General features: G+C 33.8%; 1 protein-coding gene across 1 annotated transcript; it reads left to right on the top strand.

Annotated features, from left to right (window-relative positions):
* The first annotated feature begins 17,083 nt into the window (after window positions 1–17,083).
* Window positions 17,084–20,910, top strand: LOC111409483. Its single transcript, XM_023039530.1, has 3 exons — window positions 17,084–17,248; window positions 17,337–17,705; window positions 20,854–20,910. The coding sequence occupies exons 1-3, from the start codon at window positions 17,084–17,086 to the stop codon at window positions 20,908–20,910; spliced, it is 591 nt and encodes a 196-aa protein (XP_022895298.1).
* The last annotated feature ends 4,522 nt before the right edge of the window (window positions 20,911–25,432 follow it).

The raw sequence follows: 25,432 nt of genomic DNA, 5'->3' as shown, positions 1-25,432 counted from the left end.
CATTTAAACAATACGCGAATTTTCAAATTTATATTTCATTCATAAATGAATTAACTTCTATTAGTAAAAATTAATGGAATAATCCACCTGAAAAATAGTTTCTATGTGACAACATACACTTGGTACATGAACTTTACCCTTCGCATCAAAATCTTACATGAACTGATCGATATATCATACATCGACTCACAAATTTGTATCCCAAACATACACGAATTAACTTGCGTTTGTCAAAATTAATGGAATAATATTTTGTTTTCATTTATTCTTATTGTATTATTTATGACATGATTTTAGAATACTCAACAAATTCCGAATGCTTGGATTCAAAAATTAAAAGACTTGCCTTCCAAAAACTTCAATTGAATGAGAAACTCATTCTAGACACTCGTCGCTTAACAATTTATACGAATGTTTGATAAGATGATTTTTGATGGATAGAGAACATTCAAGGAAAAACGAGAATTTGGACAATTATGAAGGTACCCTATGTCCTAAAATTTTTATTTTACGTAGAGTTGAATTAGTCTTTTTCGGTGTTCTTGAAACACGAGAGTATATAAGCAAAAAACAAAAAGCAAGCTTCACTTCTCACTAGTCTAGAGTAAGTGGTAATAGAAGTGAGTTTCTTATTTAATTGAAACATTTGTAAGGCACATATTTTAGTTTTTGTATCCAACCATTTTGGAGTTTATTGAGTATTCTAAAGTTAATGCCATAACAACAGAATAAAAAGAAATGAAGAAAATGTCTTATATTTTCTGGTACATCCTTTGTCACGTGAATTGTTCCGTTAGTTTTGACAAAGGGAATATAATTCCTTTATAGATACAAATTTGTGAATCCATGTATGATTTTGGTACATGTAAAAGTTCATGTATGATTTTGATATAGGGAGTACCATTACGTACGTAATAACTTGCCAAAAGTTTACCTCTCATTGCCACGTGGGCACTCCGTTTGCCACATGGATTATTCCTTTAGTTACTGATGAAAGTTATTTCTTGTAGAACCTTGCTACATTACCAAGGCCATATATGATTTTAATATAAAGTTATTTCTTGTAGAACCTTTCTTGTATGGGTGTGTTACTAATCTGTAAGTTCATATATGATTTTAATATAAAGTTGGGTTCATTTAAGATTTTGGTACACAAAATGAAGATAATTTACTGTTGGAACATTTTAACCTGAAAGTACAATAGCAATGAGCTTATTTTAGCTTCAAAATGAGAATCTCCATGGTAAATCCTACAGAATTAACATGGTACAGTGAACATAAGACAGTAAATCTAAATTCAAATTATTGTGAATTTAGTCACCAAATAACAATGAATAGAAATTTGTCAATTTTCTATACGAAATACAGCAATTCAGAAGAAAGGAGCTCATTTTGACAACAGGTAACATGTATGTAGCTGACCACTCTTTGTATTAATCCTATCTGAATATTCAATTCTGTAAATTTTGAAACACTACCAGAAAAGACCCAATATTAATAAAATCTTTCTCTGTGGACAGAATTTACCTTTCTCATCTTATAGTATTTGTAAACATCACAGTTTCATAATATAAGGGAGAGGATTTATTGGACATAGCTACATGTAGGGATGAATTCCACAGCCACCACGTGCAAAACCGGGCTCAGTTTACCACAACATCGACACCAACACCTTGAGACAACTCCAACACCACCCTATGCCGCCACCGGTCCGGTTGCTATCAATTGGGAAGGAGAAGCCCAATAATATTCCCACAGTAGGTTAACCACCAAGGTCACAGTGAAAGGGAAAGGGAGAGGCCGAGAGAGAGAGAGACTCACAAAGAGGGGAAAATTTCACTCTAATGGAGGCCGAGAAAGTGAAGGGATTATATGCCAAGTATATTGTCCAAAATAGGTAAGTTACAATTAGGGTTAAGTGGTGGATCAACAAACAAGGCTCGACTCAAATAAGTGGGCTTCAACAATAATAATATAGCCTTCCAAGGAATGGTGCGGGAACCGTGAGCAACACTATAAAATAGGTTACTTCGAACGGTCCATAACAAAGTGGATTGTGTTGTCTCGATAATTGTGTCGATGTACTAATCAATCATTAGGTCGAGGCCGATTGATAATAAACAACCGAGGTAACATCATCGCCCGGGGAGGTCGTTTGACAACAAAATTGCCTAACACTACATCTGTAGTTCAACACACACACACACACGATGTTGTTTAAACCTTCAAATAATGCTGACAGCTAAATCCCATAATGTCCAACTAGAGAAATGCTAGGTCTACAAGGAAGTTTCATAGGGAGATGTTGTAACATAAAGTTTCAACATTTCAAAATTAAAACCTATTAATTTTCGGGTTTAATTACAAAAATTTAGAACTCATAATATTAGATTAATTGTGGGGGTTGGACCCTATAAAAGGGAATTGTTTTCATTGGGTAAAACACGGCTTGGAAGATAAACATTTTACGCAATTCATAATATATTTTTATATTTGTGGCTACTTGATAAAAGTTCATTTACTTATCTTCCTATGGTCGTGTTCATAGAAAGATAATTGACTGTGAATCACTTGTCTTTTATCTTGAAGCCGTGTAAAATCGAAAGTATTTACGCGAAGATGAGGCAACATGACTTTAGGATAGTGTTCTTGACGTGACTTTCTAATACTTGCACTTCTAACTCTTCTCTTCTTATATATCATTGAATTATAATGTTATCATATTATTATGTTTATGCAATTATTGAATTATGTTTTTTATATTTATTAGTTGACAAGTATATAAACACAAATCACTCATTTTTCCAAGAATCTAAAGTCGTATTGGCATGATTTGTGTGTAAATAAACTATTCCCAAATACTATGCAATTTGTTTATGAGGGGTCAAACATTCTATAAACTACGTTGATGAAATTAAATGAATCTTTAATAAAATGCCATGAATTGAGAATCAATGCAAAATGATGAAATTGACATTAAGAGGGACTGATAATTAGTAAAGAGCAACTTATTGAGGGTAGTGCAAAATGAAGTTCATGAAGGTATAAGTTTTCATGCCAAGGTATCATCTTCATTAATCATTATCTGAGAAGGATCATTTTACATCAAGTGTCCGTTCACAAGAGTGACTGAGTGATGTAATTTTAGAACAAGAAGTTAAAAGAGGTTAGACCATTATTAACCTGACATGTGATAGTTAACAAACAAGGACCCAATTGCTTTAGATATTTCAAAAGATCTAGTAAAGAATAGTGAATAAAAGTTTAATTTTGTTATAGTTGCTTTTTTTCCTTGAGGTTTTTGGGTATTTGGTAGTGTTGGGTTTGTTGCTTCAGTTTGATTTATTGTGCTGTGTTTATCAACTAGATATATGATCTCATTTTGCCAATTTTGTCATAGTTAAAGTATCTGTTGTTGAAGTGTTCTCATCCTATTTTTCTTAATATTGAAACATTAACATTTTGTTCATCTTTTAACAAAGAAATTGTTAAGATCTTCAAATTCTGTTGCCATAGTGTTGAATGAGTGTGTACAAATATTTCTATGATCTTGAAAGTGGAAAAGATCCAGTTGAATGATCCTTTTCTATTCTAAATTGAAAAAGCAATAGTTCGACCCAACCAACACCTAGAGGGGGAGGGGGGTGAATAGGTGTTTATGCGGAATTAAAACAATTAATTAACTGATGCAACAAGTCACATCAATTATGCATTGCCTAGATTCATTCACATACTTCATCTACCTAAGTTGAATTACCAGTTGAAAAATAAATAACAGAAAGCAGTAAAAAACACAACAAAATATTGACGGAGAAAACCCAACTGGGTAAAAACTCCGGGCACAAACTAGTAGAGATCCACTATAAAAGATATTGACGTAGAGTACGTCAGACATTATTGATTCTAACAATATTCTGACTTCCTTACTGTATCGACCACAGCTATCCTGGATTTTGCAGATCTGCGCCAAAATCCCAGCTTTGAATATCTTCTACCTCCTGTGAATCACCAAGCACTCCAGCTCTTCAAGTAATTTCCTTCCCGGATCTTCAAACAGATGATCTTCTGGAAGTTTATATGGAGATATGAAAGGGTGTTTTGGTTTTGTGAGGGTTGATGTTTTTATTCAAAGAACCATGAGAATCAAAGATGAAAAGCATGAAGTTATTTTGGCTCTTTATCCTTTGGAAGTTGAGAGAAATTGTTGTTTTAATGTTTGCCAAAGGTCACGTAAGAAAATCGGACGTTTTGTTTATAGAGTAGGTCGAATTTGGTAATATAGAGCGTTAAAAATTCACAAGGCATTAAAATTACCAAAGGCCAAATAACACAGTCGATCGAGCGAGGTCCTGGCGAAACTCAAGCGACGTACATTCGCTCAGGTGATAGACCAGCGAAACTCCAGCGAGGTCAGTTCTGCAATTTTGGCTCTAGCAAGGTCAGGCCGAAACTCCAGCGACATCAACGCGCCACTTGCATCTTCAAAGCATCCCACTTTACCCTAGACCTATGCTATGACCTTTACTAAATTGCAACTTTAGTCCCTAAACTATTTGACCTGTACAATTTAGTCCTTGACTTTACAATTTTGACAAATAGGTCCTTTGGTCACAGATTGCCAATTACACATTTTCCTAACATAAATGATTTAAACTTGGCCGGTATTCCGTTTCAATTGATTACTCTAATTAATCAATGAGTGGGTTAGAAATTTAGAGAAAATATTGCTTAGTCAGTAATAAAAATAATAATTTATTCGATTTTTGGATTCTAAAGAATATGTACAATATGTTTGCTTAGCCCTAGGCTAAAACATTTTTAAGACAATAACTAAGAACTTTAATTCCTAGGAAACATAACATTATTATGAGCTCAATTTATTAGAAATTTCGTGGCTGAACTATAATTAATATATTCAGAAATTCTATTAATATTTTCTAATGCAGTTGAGTTTATTTTGGAATTTGGTTGTTATTTTGTACATGCAGGAGATGTAGCACGCATATGTGCTATGGAGTTATAGTACCTCTATTTATCTATATGCTATGGATTCATGTTCTCTATATTTCTTAATATCTATGGTAATCAAATGACATGAAAAATTAAAAGGAACAATAGCTTAAATAGAGTTATATAATGTGATATTGTTAATGCCAATTATTGGTGATGGGTTTTATAAATTAACATTGCTTATTGAATTTAGTAACAAAAGATTCTATTGTGCATATTATTGGTTTGGACCAATTAGAAAAACATGGGCTCCCATTTAATATAAAGATAACCAATATACCAATTAAAATGTGTTTACGTAAGTTCTTATACTATTCATAATATATGTTAATAGTTTTCCAACACAAATTTTGTGATTCGTTAAATATATTTGGTTTACTTTGTTAATATGAGTATCAATTAAGTATCTTGTTTTCAATTTGAAGAATAAATTGGTTAACTATTTTCTTCAAAATGAAGTTGAAGAATAAATAAATGTTAAAGAAATTGGTACTTTTGCATCCAATGAGAATTGCAGTAAATTGGTTAGTGTTGGAAATTTTGTAATATGGTAATTAATAAAATACGATGTCTGTGTGTGAGTAGTAAATACATTGGTGGTCAGTTTTAGTCAACTACAAAGATTAATATTAGAAGTCAAAATCTAAATTTCATATTACTAGAAGACATGCAAGTGAAATGTAAGAGTTCAATGGATGCATCTGCTCAAACATATTACTAGAAGTCAATTTCTAAATTTCATATTTTTATCGTATTATAATTAAATGTGTTATTGATATTTTAGAAAATTTAGAAAATTTAGAAAATTTTGCAAATAAATGTCAAGTAAAGAATAAAACTTTGCAAACCAATTTATTATTCAAGAGGGATGTGAATAAATGTAGTCCAAGGTGGACATACATAAATCACCGAGGAGGATGGACTTAAGTACATATGGGAGTTACCTCCGCAAGTAACCCAATCTTTATGATTGGAGATCCCATGAAAAAGATTCAATGTGGCAGAAACAATCCGCACTGTGTGACTTGTAATAACACTATTTTATTTGTACTCATCTCTATGATGATAGTGCTAATAAATGTGATATTAGAAAGGTTTTATATCTGAATGAGCATCAATGGGAAAATTCTCGCAAGGTGTGGGTCACTGATAAATGTATTTTTGCACACTTATTTAGATCACAAACATGACTTAATTACGAATAAAATGTTTAAATTGTGACTTAATCTTATTGAATTCATGCAATGTATGTGTTTCTATGGAAATTGTGGAATTCAGGAGAAAAAAAGCCAAAGAAGGACTAAAATGAAGCAAAGTGATAGTTCAGGGACCAAAGTGCAATTATCCAAAAGATGGTCTGAAGGACAAATCAAGGAAGTGAATGAGCTAAGTACCGATTTGGTGATATTATGAGATGACACAAATAAAAGAAACAAGCAAAAACGGACTAAAGTTGAAGAAACTGAAAGTTCGGGGATCGAGTTGCAAATAATACATAGATAAGACGGAAAATGGAATGAAGATTCAAGAGTGTTAGAGGACAATCAGATGAGGAAAGGAGTCAAAGAGGTGAAATACGGTCGAAGTATTAGCAAGTATCAACTTTCAGGCGAAAAAGCTTATGTTCATGATTTTTAGTCTCTACTTGAGATCCATTTTTGACATAGTAAACATCAGAATTTGAGAAATCCTATATCTATCAAAAGTGTAGATCTTTGAGTTTTCTTCCCAGTGCACTTTTAATCACTTCAATTGGAGATTATGAGAGAAAGTTATGACCAAAATACTAAAAGTTGTCCGATGAAAAGAATGACATATCTATGCGGTCGCATGGTAGAAACTCCTATGCGGTAGCATAAAGGCATCCCGAGAAATTATTCTCAAATCTATGCTATCGCATAGAAATGTATTATGCGGTTGCATAGAACAATTCGGAGGCCGATTCTGCAGTTTCCTTATTTCACTGAAGCTCTTATGGAAACAAGATTTTTAGAGTCCTATATAGACAAAAACTCGACCAGAACGAAGAGGACGCCGTTCAAGAGGAAAAATTGTGCCAATTAAAGAATTGATTGAAACTTGATTCGGGCGATGACATTTCTTCAACTATTTTTGTATTTTCTTCTTTTTAGCATGTTAGGTTAGATTTTTCATGTGCTAGGAGATCGATGTACCATGTAATTTGATCTTTAATATTCTAGTTTTGCAATTTGACATTAAGACATATTTCTATTGTTTTGAATGATTTATATGCAATTATTTTTTCCGTAATTAAGGGCCCGTAATTGTGTGAGTTTGAGTGATTTATTCTTGCATTCGAGAGAATTGCAATAAGTTCGACATAATATAAATCATCGTAGGATTCGATATAGGATAGAAATATACCACTATACCCTACGTGAATCTTCAAGGTTCATAAAATCGCATGCATTTTTACATATGCACTTGTTATAGAGATATAGGCCGGTGGTATGTAAAAATAGGTTCGATACATCTCGAGAGAGAGTATTGAATAGACTTAGGAACATTGATTTGTCAACGATTGAAGTGTGTTGTCATATTGTGAAACTAGGATTTTAAAGTGATAATTGCATGGGAAATTGTGATCCTAATGTGTTTAATTTCTATTGATTACAACAAATGTGCGTTCTCAACATTTGATTTCATTCTAGAGTGTTAAAAAAATATTGTTTTGCCTATTTAATTTAAGTCAATCATAAAAATTGCATAATTAGGGTTTTCTTTCCAAAATTAGGGTTTTACTTAGGTTCACATCCACTTTAGTAATTTAGTTTCGGTTAAGGCGACGATAGGTAAATTTGAACTAATCAATCTCTGTGGGACGATATTCAGACTCATTTAATCTACTTTATTACTTGTTAATGAACCGTACACTTGCGGTAGTTTTAAATCAAAAAAATAATTTTGTGAACAGTCACATGCACCCTTCAAGGACTTACCTATGTAGGAATTGCTATGTGGTCGTGACTATGGAATTGAACTATTCCCTAGAGACTCTTATTAGAATCAAGATTAGAGTGCATGATCGTTATGATCATTATCCGCTATAAACTAAAGCCTAAATCGATATTGTATGTAGAACGATTGAAGTTTGGTGAAATTGATCTAATTCAAGGCTTAGTCCATCATGACCCCCTCAAATGAAATTGTTATCGCTAAGTAAAGTTTAAGCCCAAAGAATACTTACACCTATTATACAGTATAACGTTGTCATTATTATATATATTTATCTATTTAAAAGTTTAAAATTTGTGGGGGATTGTTGTAACATAAAATAAGTTTCAACCTTTCAAAATTAAAACCTATTAATTTTCAAATTTCTTTTAATTTTGCAGATTTAATTAAAAAATTTAAAATTTATAATATTAGATTAATTGTGGTGGTTGGAATTTGTCCCTGTAAAAATGAATTGTTTTCATTGTGTAAAACACAACTTGGAAGATAAATATTTTATACAATTCATGCTATATTTCTATATTTTTGACAACTTGTTAAATGTTTATTCACTCATCTTCCTATGGTCATGCTCATAAAAGGAGAATAGACTATGAGTCATGTGAGTTTTATATTGGAGTTGTGTAGAGCTGAAAGTATCCACACGAAAAGGAGGCACACGACTTTAGGATAGCGTCTTCGACATGACTCCCTGATGTTTGCATTTCTAACTCTTACTTTCTTATTGTTGAATTATAATGTTATCATATTATGATGTTTATGCAATTATTAAATTACGTTATTTATATTTATTAGTTGATGAATATCTACACACATATCATTTATTTTCCCAACATGAGATGCTTGACAATTTTTCATTGGGTATTGACCCAAAAAAAATAAAAAAAATAATCGAGACCAGCACCTATAATTATATTTTACAGGATCCTTTGTACAAAAAGATTAATCCGTCCAACTATGTATTAAGCATTCTTCAAAAACACATTAATTGATCTCGTGCCTTTATTAGGTTAATGATGGTTCCGAGTTTGAAAAGGTCATTGTTCTGATTGTTGAGATTGTCCCACATCAATTGTGGATGGAGTTGGTATTCAGTTTATAAGTGTAAGGGAAAGTCTTACATTTTGAACTAAATTTTGGGATGAGAGAGGTCCAATATTACTCAACACTCCTATCAGAGCTCAGTTTATTAGCAAGTCTCTCCCCCAACAGTCACGGAGATATGGGTTTATGTGAGAGGTAGACACGTTTGGTTTCCTACAGGTCCCGTTGTGTGAGAGGGAGACGGATTTGGTCTCTTGTAGGGCCCGATGTGTGGGGGAAGACGTGTTTGGTCTCCCACAAAGCCTGATGTGTGAGGAAAAGATTGTTGAGGTTGTCCCACATCGATTGTGGATGAGATTTGTATTCGGTTTATAAGTGTGAAGGAAATGCTCACCTCTTGAGCTAACTTTTGGGGTAAGAGAGGCCAAATACCAACCAACACTAGTATCAGAGCCCAGTTTATTAACAAGTCTCTGGAACAACAGTCATGGAGATACGGGTTTGTATGAGGAGGAGACGGGTTTGGTCTCCCACAAGCCTCGTTGTGTGAGAGGGAGATGGATTTGGTCTCTTGTAGAGCCTGATGTATGGGGGAGACGTGTTTGGTCTCTCGTAAAGCTCGATGTATGAGGAGGAGATTTTTGAGGTTGTCTTATATCTATTGTGGATGAGATTAATATTTAGTTTATAAGTGTGAGAAAAAATCTCAACTCTTGAGCTAGTTTTTGGGGTGAGAGATGCCCAATACCAACCAATACTGATCCCCGGTTCATACTAGTAGGTAGAAACTGGGGTCTGCCTCGACCCATATATCTATGTGGGCCAGCCCAGCTTTGGCATGGGTGGACCCCTCTGATTCTTTACCTATATTGTTTAAACCCTAAAGGCAGGCTGACAGCCAACTCCATTAATGTCCAACTATGCATTATGCACACTAACTATTATCATAACAGCAATTATATTATGATAATGGTTTAGCCACCTTTAAAGTCTAAAGATGACCATTCCAGCACTTGTTTATCCGTGTGCTACACTGCCTTAATTAATATAATAATGTATAACCAAGCCATTAGCTTGCCCTATAAATTCCTCAAGAATCAATCCCATATAAACACCTTCATAATCACTTAACAATTTCAGAGAATAAATATTAATTCCTATAACAATGTTTTCTACAGGAGCAAGTTATGCTCATGTTTACGTGCAGCAGAAAAACCAGAAGGAGAAACTGAAGAGAAAGGAGGAGCTGGAAATTATACAAAAAAACGAGGCTGCAGGCATCATAGTGCAAAAAATAAGTGACGACAGACGGTAAACCTAAACCTTGTACAAGTAAGAAAATCCACCCATCCAACAGCTTTCTACATGCATGAGGAACCAGGTTCCAATTAATGTGAGCTCATGCGGTTAACAAACAGTGTTTTGTAAGGTCTTTGTGTACATTTGATAATGGGCTTTGATTTTCTGTGTAAATTAAGACAGTAATGTCTCACTATCGTATGTTTGAAAATAATTTTGCTCTTGCTATTGCTTTATTTTAACACTGAAATAGATCGACTTTATTCGTCTCTTTTTTCGGTTAGTTCGACCATAGCCAACTTCGAGATAGTACATGATTGAGGAATGAATTTTCCATCAATAAAGTAAACTGCATAAATTAAGAATTCTGCAAAGTATTAATGCTCAAGATTATCTGATGGTGAACGTCTGGACAGACCAGCATAAAGTCTGCTTTATTGTTTTTGGGTTGTTGCATGGACAGACATATATATATGCATTAAAATGGAGTATAGGCCTTTGATTGGTTGAATTAGTTGAGATTACCATATTCGGCTTTGGTTGCGTAATCTAAACGAACTCCATTAAAAATGAATAAATTACAACGGGATAGGAGTGTTTTCCACTAAAGTCTCACTTGTTATTGGTGTTAAGATGCAACTCGGAAATGATCTGATATCCCTGGTGGCTAGGAGTTATGTTGGCCACCGTTGTCATGTTAGCAGTTGAATCTACAATTTTTAAGAATTCAACGTCATTATCATGTCAGCAGTGGACATATTTTATCCTAGCTACCAAGGGTAGCAGATTATTTCCAAGATACAACCATCACCGAAGGACTAGAATAAATAGTAGGGATTTCACTTATTGAACATATTCATATCCAAACATGGATTCCGTGAAGAGTAGGAAACAAATTAAACAACATAAATTTAATTATATTCACGCCACATTTTAGTTTGTTGCGTCATATTTAAATTGCAGTTAAATTTTTTATTCTTTGTCATATTTAACAACATAAATTTAAGTATTATATAAAGTTATTTTTATTTACAGCACAATTTTTATTTGTTGCATCATATTTTAATTGCAGTTAACGTCTTTGATCTTTGCTTATTATATTATTTATGTTCCTAATTTTTTTCGCTATAATTTTAGTCATTAGGAGAGTGTAAAACTTTACTTATTTGCTCATTATATTTTTAAGTAAATAATAATTATAAAAGCATGAAAAAATATTTTTCTCATTTCAAAACACGGAATGGAACAAAGCATTTGGGCAAAACTCATCGTCAAGGTTAAAATGTGCTATTTAATGGAATGTTGAAGATATTTGACGAAAAGATTAGGTACATAAATAACACAATGAGAAAATATCGAGAACCTTAAGTGACATTAGATATGATACAATAAATAAAAACAATGGCGCCAATAGGATTTAAAATTCTGGTTTTGTCCTTGAATTTATATACATACTTGCAAGTAGTCTTCAATGTTTAAAATTTATTTAGTTTATGGAATTTATTTTGTTTATGACGTTAGGCAGTGAAATCATAGAAACTAATGAAGAGGTTGATTTGGCTCCCTTCAAATAACATGTGATTGGCCAGAATTACATGATCAAATAATACGAATTAAATATTGTTTAATCAAGAACATCTTTTATTCATAAAATTAGTATTCTAAAAAGTCTGTATAGGTGCTGCCTAAACACAAGGTACGAACGAAACATCATGCCTAGACAACAAGCATGAAATTAAATGGTCAACCATTGAGTTGACTGTTTAATGTGCGACTAGGTGCTCCTAGTCACACTTTATTAATTTTTTTTATTTTTTCTTTTTTTAAAAATATTTTATTTGACTTTGATTTCAAGTTTTTCCTTTGGAAATTGTATGATTGACATGAATTATTAAGTAAATATTGTATTTTATAATTCTAGATGTTTGGTTTGTGTTATTTTAATTATTAAACGATTTCTAGAATGACTAAAAATTTAAAATAATATTAAAAATAAGAAAACACTTTATTATGTATAGGCTTGTAAAGTTTGAAAATTGGCCTTCACGTCTAGCCATTCTTTACGCTTTTTAAAACACTAATAAAAAAGTAAAAATACTTGAGCTGGGAAAATTAATTAACGTCCACAGTATGGCACTGATGAGGGAGGAAATGATGGGATTTAAATAACTCAATTAAATGCAAAATTCTACTTCACAAAGTTGGGTTAAGAGAGAAATAGATAATCTCCATTATCAAAATTCTATTCTCAAAAAAAAAAAAAAAAAAAAAAAAAAAAAAAAACACACACACACACAAATACAATGTAATTAAAGGCTACCAACATACGAATTCACAAATATATATGAAATAGGTTATTAAATAGAGAGTTAAAAGCTAGAAACTACAACTTTCAAGATGCAATTCCCATGGTGTCACTTTGAAACTCCAGAACTTTCAATTTGCTTGGAACCAGATCATGGATTATAACGTTCAATTTATTCTTTTTTATACATCATCACAGATCAAAGTATGCTTTTAAAAATTTATAAAAAAAATAATTATTAATTTTAAACACCATCTGAAGGAAGCATAAAGTATGTTTAAACGTTTTAATGTTTTTGTATGGACAAACATATATATGCAATGAAAGCGCAGCATAGAGCTTTGATTGGTTTATTTCTTATAACCTTATCTTTCATTGTTGATGCAACTACAAGATGTCCCTTTCAGCAAGCAAAAAAATTGAAGAAGTCAATATGGCTTGGGGATAGTGGGTACCTTACTCAATACCTCATTAAAAGATAAGCGCAATATCCACAAATGCAATTGGGATAATTCAGTTACTAGACTAAGAAAGCAATCACCTCATTAGTTCAAGACCTTTAATTGCAATCACAATAAAGGCGTAAAATCCTCATAGCATGAACAAGAAATGAAGCGATCCCTCAAAACATGGTGTCAATAATTTTTAAGATCATTAATGTCGGTTTAAAATGCAATTTGAGTCCGTGACTAACATAAACCTTCGGAATCTTTAAAAATTGAGGGGCCCATTTTTTAAGTAGTACATTTTGAATTTCAAAATTAAAGAGCTCGCTGACTTTTGAGAGTAGGTGACATACATGTTACTCCTATTTGTTTATATATAGCCCTTGTTTGGGCTTTATCAAGGTCCTATTTGACCCATATTCTTTTAAAAAAAATACATTCTTTAACAGTAATTTGACATCATTTTAATCACATAATATTCAATAAAATAATATTACACGTAAATTCAAATTTTTTCTTATTTTTTAACAACACATTTTCCATCAATATACTATTCAAAAATGCAATCTTATGAAAACGATGTGGCTCAAACAAGGGATAAATCTAAGTTTTGGGAAAAAATATATTTTGGAATAGTGATTTTTGAAAAATGTGTGGCTAAAAAGAAAATTTTATATTTATATGTAATATTATTTTATGGGAGAATACGTGGTTGAAAAGAAGAGAGAAAAAGATATATTATGATTTTAATGGAGCCCGAACAAGGGATTATCAAGGAAGATGCTGAAAATATGGGATCAATTTATGCAAAAATAATCAAAATTCTGACTTTGCGTTTAACTTGATTTCAACAACAGTTTTTTATTCTCTATTAATATCATTGTAATTAGGCTATAAATATTCAGTTGCATTATTTGTATTCCATAATTCATGCTCTCCGATTGTACATAATTAGAGTATACGTATAGAAATGAAAATGTGTGGATTAAAATCTTCAAAACCTTAGTAGTGCAAATCCTCTTTATGGTATCAGAACAAACCTATAATGAGTTACATATCCTTCAATTCCTCAAATGATCACCATCCCTGCAACTAGCTAGATGCTCCTATCATCACCATCAACGCTGCAACCAACATAAGTGAAAAATTTACTGATGAGTGATTTATGCTCATTATATTATGCCATTAATTTCATGATTTTGCTATCTTGGAGAGTATTTTAGATGTGCTAACAAGTGATTTTGGTGTTGTTTTGTAGATTGATGGAAATGGAGAAAACTAGAGCTAAAAGAGGGCAAATGAAGGAAATAGGCAAAAGCTAGCGAAATTGGATGAAATGACCAAAACGTAAGAGATCCAAAGTTCGAGGATTAAAATGCAATTAATCAAAAGTCATGTCGAAACTTGAAATGAATATCCGAGAGTTCTAGAAGCCAATTGGACAAAGGAAGGTGTCAAAGGGATCAAATTTAGTCAAGATATGATCATAAATCATTTTCCAACCAAAAAGTTTTGCGCCGGAGTTTTTGTCTCACATTTAGACTCATTTTTGACATAGAAAACGATCGAATTGGAGAATGATTCCTGAAGCAAAATTGTAGTCCTTTGAATTATCTTTCCAAAAAATCTTGAATCACTTCAATCGGATATCGAACGAAAAAGTTATGATAAAAATACTGAAATCTGTCCAGTGCAACCGAAGTAGTCCTCAGCGCCCAGGCGCTATCCCTCAACTCCTAGGCGCCATGATGCTGAAATTTTGACAGAAAGTCAGGGCCTAGGCGCCGCCGTGCGAGAGTAATTTTTTTAGGTTTTTACCATTCTTTTTCGGCCCAACTCATCTCCAAATCTTTCCCAAAACTCCAAGATAATAAAAACACAAGATTGAAGACCTAAATGGGGGGGAGCCGCACACTAAAAATCTCTGGGATCAAGCCACGCATTCTTGACATATTGGAGAGAAAAACAACAAGAAGGGAGATTCAAAGGAGAAATTTAAGAAGATTAACACCAAGAATTGAAGATTGGAAGCACTCATTGGAAGAGGAAGGAGATTTTGGTGCAAGAATTCCACTTTTTCTTCCACATCTTTATTTCAAACTTGGTGATGTATTCTAAGACAATCTCCTATTTTTCTTCCATTATTATGAGTAGTTAAATTTCATGTTAGGGCGAACAATGTAATCTTTTGGAACCCTTTATTTCATGCAATTGAGATTCTAGTACTTTTTTATTTCATGTGTTGATTTTAATATTGTTCTTAATACATTTAATTATTTGATCACTAATTAGATGATTTGTGAACAATGATTGCGTAGAGATGCGGATTATTTGTTTAGACTACATGTTAAAATCCGGTAAATTGATATAATGTGTAGAGATACTTATATTGATTGCTGCGGCCGGGTGTGAATTCTTAGAACCAATGTTTCGTTTAATTAAATTTAATTTGCATAGAGATATGAAATTAAACTAATTAAGTAGGCTCAATGAGAACTCGAGAGGGGTAAGTTGAATACAATAGAAGAATTCGACCGAACACTACCTTAGGTTTTATGAATCTTGATTTATGAAGTAAAGGTGACCAATAGGTGAAATTGTTCCGCCCTAAATTCCATTTATTGTTTGAATTCTCAATCACTTTTCATTGAATCCAATCACATTTTTAAGTCTTTAGAATAAAAATCATATTTAATCATTGTTTTTTATTTACATTCGTCAAATAGTAGTTAAAGAAAGATTAAATTAAGTGCTACAAAATAGTCCTCGTGGGATCGATAACCGGACTCCTAGGTCCACTATTACTTGTTACGGATCGTACACTTGCGAAACAAAATCTTACAACATTTACCCTAGCTACCTTTTCTGAATGGAGAGCCCAATTCGAAGCACAGTTAATTGGCTGTGATCTCATCGATTTCGTCATTGGAATCCAAAAATATCCAGCCATTGATGCAGCAAATGCCACCACCTCAAAAGTCATGAACTCCCACTGAGTTCACCAAGTTAACCCTTTATGCTATCCTTGCCTCCACTTTCACAACCATTATCCCTTTCCTTGCACCCTGCAAAACATCCCACGAAACCTGGATAACCCTTACCTGACTCTATACCAAAAATGTTATAGTTAACTACAGTACTGTTATTTTATCAAATTGGGCTATTTTATTAGCAGGCTAGCCCAAGCCCTTTAGCATTATTTTGTTCTACCTATGGTTTTGCTTTAAAGACGATGAGTGTTGTGGAATTGAATCGTGGCTTTGCTTCCCACAATCGTCTTCTCCTCCCCCTCTTGTGTTCTTCTTTCTTCGCTGTTCTATGCGTTTCTCCCTTTTGGTAAGCATCTTCTCTTTCTTCTTCTGCTTCTTCCCTGTTTCTCCTGGATTCCGCTTTTCCTCTTCTTTTTCTTTCTCTGTTCTTCTTGCTCTCTTCTTCCTTCTCTAAATTTTTCTTCACTTTTCTGTCTTTGCTCCTCCACTGATCTATCTCTTCTTTTTTATATTTGTCTTTTGCTTGTAATCCTTACATTGTAATAGAACTTATCAATCAATGTAATACAATTTACATTACATTGTTTCTATGTAATTTTAGTCAAATGATGAAATCCCATATGGGTATTAAATCCCTACATGGTATCTTAAATTGTGTGTTGATTTTGTGTGGAATTTAGCTAGTTTTGGTTGAAGTTCAGCTCCAACCATAACAAATAGTATTAGAGCCGACATCATGTCTTCTGGTCTCGGTTACCATTTAGGGTGTATGGGCATCTACTCACGTGGACATCGAGTCGGAAGCATGGTGGTTTTCATTGGGGTGTTTGGGCACCTGAATCCCACATCGGAAGTATGGATTTCCTTTGTACGGTTTATATAGGCTTGAGTTCTTAAACCTCAATAGCTAGCTTTTAGGATTGGCTCTTCCAAATTCTATGACAAAATCATGAACACGTGCTATGCAATTGAAGGAGGACCATACCTTGAGCACTCGCGACAATCCCTCTGTCATGAAGTTTTTCCAAACTATCAAAATAATTATTGATCATCCAGTATCGGATGATGATTTAACCCAGTATATCCTCAATGGATTGGGTCTTGAGTTTAGAGAAATTGTAACCCCAATTCATGCTTGTAAAATTTCTCTTAAGTTTAAAGAAATTCATGATCTTCTGGTAGGTCATGCAAACTACCTTCGCCGGGTAGAGACTCAATCAGGGTCGAACATGCTTGCAACTGCTAATTACAATCAGTGATAACTAGGGTTCTCTAGAACGAACAAGCAAAATCATAGATCCTCTTCTAGCAAAGGCCATGGCAACATCAAGAGAAATGGGCTATCGCAAATGTAAGCCCAAGTGCCAATGGTGTGATCAAGTAGGCTATAAGACCAAAGCATGCCCAAAGATGAATTCAGCTAAAGCTACATCCAACTATGCAACCACCTCACAAGGAAAAAAATTTCAAAAGTGGCTTGTTGACTCTAAAACATCCCAAAACACGACGATTGATCTCTTAAATGTGTTCATTCATTCTGAATGTGATGGTACCAATGAGGTTGGTCTTGGATCAGGACTGCCTGTATCTCATATCGGTTCTTTATCATTTGCATCGTCTAATCGTGTCTTCCATGTACGTGATACCCTTTGTGTTCCCACAATCAAAAAAAGTAAAATAAAAATAAATAAAATTATTTCCATCCATCATTTTACAAAGAATAATAACATTTTTCTCGGATTTCATCCTTATTATTATTATTATTTTTTTTTTGGTAAAGGATAGTAAACATCTTGTTCACTTAGCCTAAAGATTTTCGGATTTATGTGAATATTATTTTATTTGAGAATATGTTGTTCAAAAGAAAAGAGGGAAAAATACCTTTTGATTTAAAAGGATCCCAATCAGGGGCATAGTACCACATCTTGTTCATTTAGCCTAAAGATTCAAAATGATGTCCATCCTAAAAGAGGAGAACGACTTTTAGTACATTTAAACTTTACACAAAAATTTGTGAGAGATGTCCCGTTGGACATCATTACTTCACCAGCACTCCACTTAATTAACATACCCTCAAATTAAAGAAGGCTGACACCTAACTCCATTAATTTCAAATTATGCATTAATCACTCATCCCAATATCATAACCACAATTTGTTTATGATAAAGGTTTAGCTACCTTTAAAGATGACCATTTTCTGTTGTTTAGACTTTACCCTAGTCCTGCATTAACATGGAGACTCCACCACGAGAATTTACCAATTACCATCATTCTATCCTTCGAGCTGTTCAATTGATTGGGACTCGCACCTTTCTTTCGGATTTTCGCATACATCCAATAGATTGATCTTGTGTATCCACAAGGTTAAGTACAGAGCATGACTGCAATACTACTTTTTACGATTTAGGATTTGTTGAAATTAATTTTCAATTTTTGTGTGAATTTATAAATTGGTTGTCAAACGGAGGTTAAACTGATAGAGAGGAAGTGTGTACATCATTTAAATCTTGTTTTGAATCCCATAATTTTCTGCATAGATTGGGATTGTAATGAGTCACTGTCTAAAGTAAGAAAATGATTTTGATCTTGTTATAGTTTTACTTGATCTTACTCTTTATAATTTGATGAAGGACGTTTGCTTGTGATGCAATCTTGAAAGTTAAATTTGATAAAAAAATATATTTTTTATTGGATATTTATAATCTTTTTATACGCTTATGGACCGACTTCGAGATAAAATTAAAATTCAAGAATCTGACTAAAGAAGAATTACTTGTCCATATGTACAAAGTTAACAACATAATTATTTAAGTAATTAATAAAATATGAATTTTTAAACACTATATAATGGATATAACAGACCAGTATAATATTGTTTGTTTTAATGTTGTGCATGGACAGACACATGTGAATTGAAAATGGGGAATTGGGTTTTGATTGGTTTGCATTCTTATATTCAAGGAACTTTATCTTTCATTGTTGGTGGAATCAAAAAATGCCATTTTCAGAAAGTGAATAAGTTGAAGAAGTTAATAGGTTTGTGGGCAATGTGCACATAGTCAATACCTCATTAAAGAAATTGGGACGTTTGTGTGACGGAATATAAGATTTAAATTTGTTATTTAAATTGCCATTGTGCATTTTGTTCAGTACTTTTCTATTTATGAATTCAATATAAGAGTTGACCTTATCTTTAGGGCTACAATAACTATAGAAAGAATGATTAAGCAAAGATTATGGGTAATTGTTGCAAAATGTTCCTATCGCTTGTTTTTATTGTATAAATCGTCCCTATCGTTTCAATATTTTTGGTTTTACAATACTTTTTGGGCATGAAGAGGGTTGGTGTATGAATTATGAACGTCTGAACGAGAAATCTCATGATAGATTGACTGATTTATCAGAGTAATTATTGGTAAGTAACAACTGACTAAAATGCTCTTGTTTAGATAAAAATTAAATAGTCAAATCTTATTTTGGAGGATAAGATTGTAATTGTGAGTCTGACCTTAGAGTATAAAACTCTTGCTTAGATAGTTTTATCATATATTTTTAAATCAAACCGTTTAAAATGGTTCGAGAAAAACCCTACCGTAAACAAGTGCATTCAGAATAGTTTTTCTACATCGCAGCCTGCAGCTTTGATATTTGTCCTAATTTCCCGTTGCTTCCTCCTCTTCAGTTTTTCGTTGTGGTTTTCCTGCTGCCCATAAACATGAGCATAACTTGCTCATATGGAAGAAATTATTCGAGAAATTAATGTATACTCTCTAAAATTGTTAAGAAATAAAAGCAGATGTTGGTTTATACGGGATTGGAGGGATTTATCGGGTATACAATCATTAACAGTTCTGTCTAATGGCTGATGATATCATTATACATAAAAAACGGTGATCTTTAAAGTGATAAACCATTATCATGAATTCATAATGAAATTGTGGCTATGATATTAAGAAGAGTGCCTAATGCATAATTAGAAAATAAGGGATTAAACTGTCAGCCTTCTTTGAGGGTTTAAACAATAGAGTTCGTACTAAAAATATTATATTTTTCTAACATGGTATTGACAATGTGTCACTATGCATGACTTATTGACTTCAACTTTTTTACTTTCTGAAAATTACATTTTTTAGTTGCACGAACAATAAAAAATAAGGTTCTTAGAGTTCCAACCAATCAAAGCCCTATACTTCGTTTATGTGTCTGTCCATGCAACGTCATTAAAACAATAAAACATACTTTATTATGGTCTGTCCCGTCTTGTCCATAGGACGGTGTCAAAAATAAACGAACTTTATCAGATGCTTAATTTATGGTTAACTTTGTTTTCAAGTCTTCATGGAATCCATATCTGATTTTAAAGGTCCAATATCGAAATCCCAACTTTTGTTTTTGTCCTAACTAACAATAATAGCAATTTAACACCAATAACTTAAGAGCCAATTAATGTCGAATATGACAATCTCAACTAATTAAAAACTCCTTTAAATGAGAACTCCATGTATATTGAAAAAGTATTATAATGGAAAATATGTTCAGTCAACCTAATTTTAACAAAGGGAACTGAAAAAAAATAATAATAAATAAAAAATTAAAAAACCGTCACATGTTCTAATAAGGAAATAACTAGTTAAAGCCCCTCATGGAGTTGCCGAGTTAGTGGAGTAGGTGAGTGCAAAGACCTTTGGTCAAGAGTTCGATTCCTCCTACCAATACTTTTTCAGTCGAGCCTGTCGCATCGAGCTTGCCTAATGCGATTTAACTGGTTGGCGTGGTTTGCAGACTATTGCGTCTGTTAAACAATCTAAAGAAAATAAAGAAGAAAAAGGAGGAGGCTAGAGTTTCATTGATACTACGTAAATAATTGAATGCTAAAGATGGTTTAACCTAAATACAAAAAGAATATATATAGGCTAAACAAAGGAAACTAAAAAGGACTACTCTACCCGTAATAAATAATAAATAATCCTATATTTCTTAACATCTCCCCTCAAACTCATGATGCGGCAGCTACAAGCATTGAGAGTTTGCCAACTAGAAAACGAAAACGAGAAATAGAATGCAACTTGGTAAAAAAATCTGCAAGCTGCAAAGAAGAAGAAACAAAGGGCAAAGTAATTGTGCCATGCTTGAGATGATGACGAGTAAGATGATAATCAATCTCAATGTGCTTAGTTCGTTCGTGAAAAATCGAGTTGTGAGCAATCTGAATAGAACTTTCATTGTCGCAATAAATAGGAATGGGATGAGAAAGAAAAACTCCCATATCTGCAAGTAACCAACGTAACCAAACAATCTCTTTAGTAGTAGATGCCATAGCACGATATTCTGCTTCGGTGAAAGATTGAGAAACAATAGATTGTTTCTTGCTTTTCCAAGAAATAAGAGAATCACCGAAAAAGATACAGAAACCAGTAACAGACTTGCGATCTGTGGGATCACTGCCATGATCAGCATCAGAGTATGCACGCAGCTCCAAGGAGGAGGTGGATGGAAGTAACAAACTCTGAAAGACTGTACCCCGAAGATATCACAAAATGCGAAGAACAGCTGCCCAATGAACTGTAGTGGGAGAAGCAACAAACTAACTAACAATATGAACATCATATGCAATATCTGGACGAGTAATAGTGAGATATACCGAGCTCCCAACAATAGTACGGTATAAAGTAGGATCTGACAAAGGTAAACCGTCAGAAGAAGAATACTTCGCGTTAACCTCAATTGGAGTATCAACAATCTTATTATCAGTAAGTCTTGCCCGCTCAAGAATATCTGCAACATATTTCGAATGAGAAAGAAGATAACCTCTGCGTGAGAAGGCTACCTCAATACCTAAGAAATATCGTAGAGAACCCAAATCTTTCATTTCAAACTGTCTAGCTAACTCTGTCTTCAAAACTGAAATACCATCAATATCATCACCAGCAATAATCATGTCATCAATATATAAAGATAGAATGATACGACCTACTTCAGTGCTCTTAACAAAAAGAGCAAAATCATGACTACTAGAAGCAAATCCAAGGGAAGAGATCACAACAGAAAACTTCTCAAACTAAGCACGAGGTGCTTGTTTGAGACCATACAATGCTTTCTTGAGCTTGCAAACATACCCAGAATCATGTGAGATACCAGGAGGGGGTGCCATATAAACCTCTTCTTGAAGATCTCCATTCAGGAAGGCATTTTTAACATCAAGTTGAGAGATACGCCACTGACGAACCGAAGCTACTATAATAAGAGTACGAGTAGTAGTCATTTTTACAACAGGAGCAAATGTCTTCTCATAATCCATACCATACTGTTGAGAGTATCCCTTTGCAACCAACCTAGCTTTGTATCGCTCAATTGACCCATCAGAATTAGTCTTGATCTTATACACCTAACGACAACCAACAACACTCTTACCAGAAGGTAAAGGAACCAAATCCCAAGTACCAGTCTTATACAAAGCAGAAAGTTCCTCATCCATAGTTTGCTGCCAAAGAGGATCAAGAATTGCCTCTTTAAAGGAAGAGGGCTCAGAGAGACAATGAATAGAAGCTAAAAAGGTAGAAAAGGATGAAGAATAACAAGAATAAGAAAAATTTGGTAACTTTGTAGACTTACGAATGCGTATAGATTGACGTAGAGGCGGATCCACAATCTCAGACGGCTTGAGGGATTGTAGGAGAAGATGACGCTTTAGGTGTGTCGGAGAGTAAAGTGTCAGTACCTGCGGAATGATTAGTACGAGTTGGTTGTAAAGACAACGGGGTAGGAACATGAGAATGGACATTTGAAGTAGTAGGCTCTGGAGAAGACAAACTATCAGGATTGTCAGAAAAAGAATCTATACGAATAAGATCAGATCTAGTCAGACTATGAGTAGTGGATGAAATAGAAAAGAAAGGTATATGCTCGAGAAAAACAACATGACGAAAAACATAAAGTTTCTGAGTTATTGGATCAAAACAACGATACCCCTTTTTACCTTCACCATAACCAAGAAAGACACAAATAGCAGATCAAGATGACAACTTGTTGTGTTCTACATGAGGACGAAGAACAAAATAAGTACAACCAAAAACTCTAAAGAGAGAATAATTAGGGGTATACCCATACAACTCTTCGAAAGGAGAAAACCCTGAAATATGAGAAGATGGAATTGTATTAATCAAACCTACAACAGTAAGAACAGCTTTACCCCAAAACACACTAGGGAAAGATGCAGACAACAAGAGAGAACGAGCAGTTTCAACAATGTGCCTATGTTTTCTTTCAGCAACACCATTTTGCTCAGAAGTATCTGTACACGAAGTTTGGTGAATAGTTCCATATAAAGCAAGCAGTTCACAAAATTTATTAGAAGTGTATTCTCCACCCAAATCACACCTAAAACATTTGATAACAGTGGAATGTGAGTTTTAACAAGAGCACGAAAGGCTAAATATATCTCAAAAAATTCAGAACGATGTTTCATTAAATAAACCCAACAATAACGAGTGTGATCATCAATAAAAGAAACATATATCGAGACCCTGCTTTTGTGGCAACAGGAGAAGGCCCCCATATATCAGAATGAATCAAATCAAATGGAGAAGAAGAAACAGAAATACTTCGATTAAAAGATAAAGTTGAAAATTTTGCCAGTTTGCATCCACTACAATCAGAAATATCACAAGTGTGTAAATTTCCTAAAGCCCCTGTAGAAGCTAAAAATCTCAAACGAGATGACGAAACATGACCTAGACAAGAATGCCATAAATAAAAACTAGAAGAAGAAGGACTCAAACGAAACAAAGACAAATCAACACTAGTAGCGGCAGCAGTAACTGGCACTTTTAGCTCATCTAAAATATATAGTCCACCCTTCCTACAGCCTGTCCCAATCAGCTTCTGAGACTGCAGATCCTGCACATAATAAGAAGAAGAGAAAAATGTGACTAAATTACCAGAATCACTTAACTGACCAACAGAAGCAAGATTTAATGTGAGTTTCAGAATATGATAAACATTAGGGAGGGACAAGTGAGGTGTGACAACAGAACCAACACCTGCTAATGGCATAGGAGTGCCATCAGCAGTCATGATAGCAATAGAGGACGAAGGGGACACAGAAGCAAAAGACGAAGAATCTGGAGACATATGATGAAAAGCACCAGAATCCAAGACCCATACAGAATGTGACATACCTGAAGAACTATGAGGCAACTGACCTATGGAAGAAGCAGACATAGCTTGAGGCTGTAAGGAGAGAAACTTCTTAAATTGCTCAGCCAAAGTACTAGGATCAGTGAAAGGACCTGATGAAGCTATTGCTGTAGTATTAGATTGTGGTGGTCTATGAGCATTAGATCGTGATTGGTCGTGAGGCTTCCAAGCTTGAGATTGCTGCTGTAATTGATTCGACTATCTCAACTTAGGACACTGAGCCTTCTAACGACGTTTATGCTTACAGAAACTGCACTTGTCAAAGGCAACCCTTGTGTAAGGCTTATTTTGATTATTAGAGGATGGCTTAGAAGACACTGCTAATACAGAACGGTTAGAAGCAGAAAGAATTCCATTTTTAGCATAAGACTTAAAACGTATTTCTTCAGCCAATAACTCGCTGACAACTGAGTCAACAGAAGAAAGTGGAGAACTATGCAAAATTGAACCTCTGAGTCCTTCAAAATCACTGCGAAGTGCCGTTAAAAATTGTACCAACCATTGCTGCTCTCTATGAGTAATATAGGCAGCACATGCCTTTAATCTGTCGATTCTGTAAGGGCCAATTGATCCCAAAGATCTGTCATAGCAGAATAAAACTCCTGAATACTCATATTATTCTGATGAAGAGCTCGTATATCATTCTTCAATTGATACTGCTTTGCAAAATTTGACTGAGTGAATAATCTTTGCAGATGATCCCAAACCTTCTTTGCTGTCTCATACTTCGCCAACTCTCTACCTATGGAATGCTCCACGGAGTTGTTAATCCAAGTAATAAATTTTGAATTGTTTGATTCCCAAGCATCTATCAAAGCAGCATAACCCTCATTGGTATTCTCACGTTTCACAGAAGTTCCACTAATGAATCCCCACATCTTTTTACCCTTAAGAAAATTTCTCATCACGTAACTTCAATACGAATAATTCTTTTCATCCAACCTCACACTCACAGACTGAAGGGAATCGTCTCTTTCAGTAGCCATAATAAACAAAATAACAGATTTAACAGATTGCAGAAATACTAGAAATAATTTTTGGATCCGCAAAAGCTGTGTTTGAGGTTAAGTTTTGTCCCATGAAATCTGGCTCTGATGCCATGTTAAACAATCCAAAGAAAATAAAGAAGAAAAAGGAGGAGGCTAGGGTTTCATTGATACTACCT

Source organism: Olea europaea, chromosome 14 (genome assembly GCF_002742605.1).
Source record: "Olea europaea var. sylvestris chromosome 14, O_europaea_v1, whole genome shotgun sequence".
NCBI lineage: Eukaryota > Viridiplantae > Streptophyta > Magnoliopsida > Lamiales > Oleaceae > Olea > Olea europaea.
This window is presented reverse-complemented; position numbering and strand designations above follow the sequence as displayed.